The following is a 1,869-nucleotide window of genomic DNA, read 5'->3' on the forward strand; positions in this document are numbered from 1 at the left end:
ATATATATGAAAATGTTCTGAGTTCTTGCTGTATTTTTAGGATTGGTGTCTCAAGTCTTTCAGCCTCTACCTGCATCACGACACCCCTGACCCCTGGATTTAGCTCCGCCCATTAACTCCGCCCCACTTCATTATGCTGAAGCATCCCAGCAGCATGCTGCTGCCACTACCGTGTGATGGACTGGGGATGTACTGTTCCGATTGATTAGTGGTTCCACTGGATTTTATTAAGGAGTATCAGAGTAATTTGGAGGCTGGACTCATATGCCAATGGTTTTACATTTTTATTTATAAAAAGAAATCATGATAATAATAATCCATCCATCCATTTATTTTCTTACACCCTTGTCCCTTAGTGGGGTCAGGAGGGCTGCTGGTGCCTCTCCAGCTAACGTTCTGGGCGAGAGGCGGGGTCACCCTGGACAGGTCGCCAGTCTGTGATAATAACAATAATAATAATAACAATAATAATAATAAAAAGAAAACTGTGAATATTATCATTCCTTCTACTTCACATATGTGTGTGATTTAGATTATACTTCTTGTAATAAAATCCCATTTTTAGATACTGCATGAAATATGGAAGCAGAAACACAAAATATTGAGAAAAACTGAATGGACTTCATTATTAAGTCACTAAGAAAATGACCTGATGCTCCATGTGCAGAATACACATGTGCATAACAGGGTGCACTGAAGCACAAAATAGGATTTTTAAAAATATAAATATAGAAACATGACCTAAATGTAAATGAATTTGGATGTTTATTTTATTATGATGGCTGCAGGAATGATTGCTTCACATTTAATGATTGATAATTCCAGTTAACCTGATGGGATTTGCCACACCTGAAGTGGAAGGTGTTCTTCTTTTGTCTCTGGTTGGGATCCAACACATTCTGGTGAATCAGGCTCAGACTGAGCTTTTTACCCCAGATAAAGATAAATGTCAAACGGACATACTGGAACACAGACAAGTATTTCTGTTCCCGCCGCAGGGTTATTTATGTATTTGTGTTAAAGCTCACCTGGCCTCAGACTGCTGTTAAAGTAGAAGATGACCACAATGAAACATCCCAGACACAGGGCAGAAACCATCCGAATCCCTTTGGGTTTCCTCATTCTGAGTCTGTGGAAATGACCGAGCAGCTGGGCCGACGTCTGCCCGGGTTCATACGACAACCGGCGTCCGTCCTCTTCCTACTTTATTACCGGTAACAGCACCGAGCCGGCCCGCTCACATCTCACCGCCCTGGTTATTTTCTCGCGCATGTTTGCATGTCCGTACCGGAGGACAAAGCGACGAAAAGAAAAGGAGAGGAGAGGAAAAAAAGGTGGGGGGCAGCGGTAGCGAAACGAGAGCCCGCTGTTCTCCGGTATTTTTTAACGATTAACTATGGCGTTTCTGTGCGCTGCTGGAAAACCAGCCGGGCTGGTTTCATTACTGCCAGCGTCGTCCGAGCGGAGGTCACCGGCTGCCTGGTTTCGTTAAAGGGCTTTTATGTGACCCTGCGGGCCTTTCCTACCATTCAATTAACCCCTCTCTGCCCAAAATCCAGAGGTTTGCGGTTACTCTTAAAGTAAGTCGTCAAGCTGTTGTCTCGGTTGGTGAACTTCCGGTCACCTTTTTCAAAGTAAAACCTTTCCAAGAAAGGGACCGGATGTTTGTCCTGTCTGTCTCTACGACAGACTGGCAATCTGTCCAGGGTGTACCCCTCCTCTCCTTAGCACCCCTACTGACCCCGCCACTAGGGACAACCAAACGTGTTAGAAAATGGATGGATGGATGGATGGATGGATGGATGGATGGATGGATGGATGGATGGATGGATGGATGGATGGATGGATGGATGGATGGATGGATGGATG

At 44.7% G+C, this 1,869-nt stretch overlaps 1 protein-coding gene across 1 annotated transcript in view; it reads right to left on the bottom strand.

Moving 5' to 3' along the window:
- The window catches only part of LOC103465412 (carbohydrate sulfotransferase 11-like), a 16,847-nt gene extending 15,234 nt beyond the window's left edge, over positions 1-1,613 (bottom strand). The window contains exon 1 of the mRNA XM_008410212.2: positions 1,029-1,613. Within this exon, the coding sequence (XP_008408434.1) occupies positions 1,029-1,122 (94 nt within the window). The 5' untranslated portion in view covers positions 1,123-1,613. The remainder of the gene's footprint in view (positions 1-1,028) is intronic.
- Positions 1,614-1,869: the final 256 nt, after the last annotated feature.

Source organism: Poecilia reticulata, linkage group LG5 (assembly GCF_000633615.1).
Source record: "Poecilia reticulata strain Guanapo linkage group LG5, Guppy_female_1.0+MT, whole genome shotgun sequence".
NCBI classification, from domain to species: Eukaryota; Metazoa; Chordata; class Actinopteri; order Cyprinodontiformes; family Poeciliidae; genus Poecilia; species Poecilia reticulata.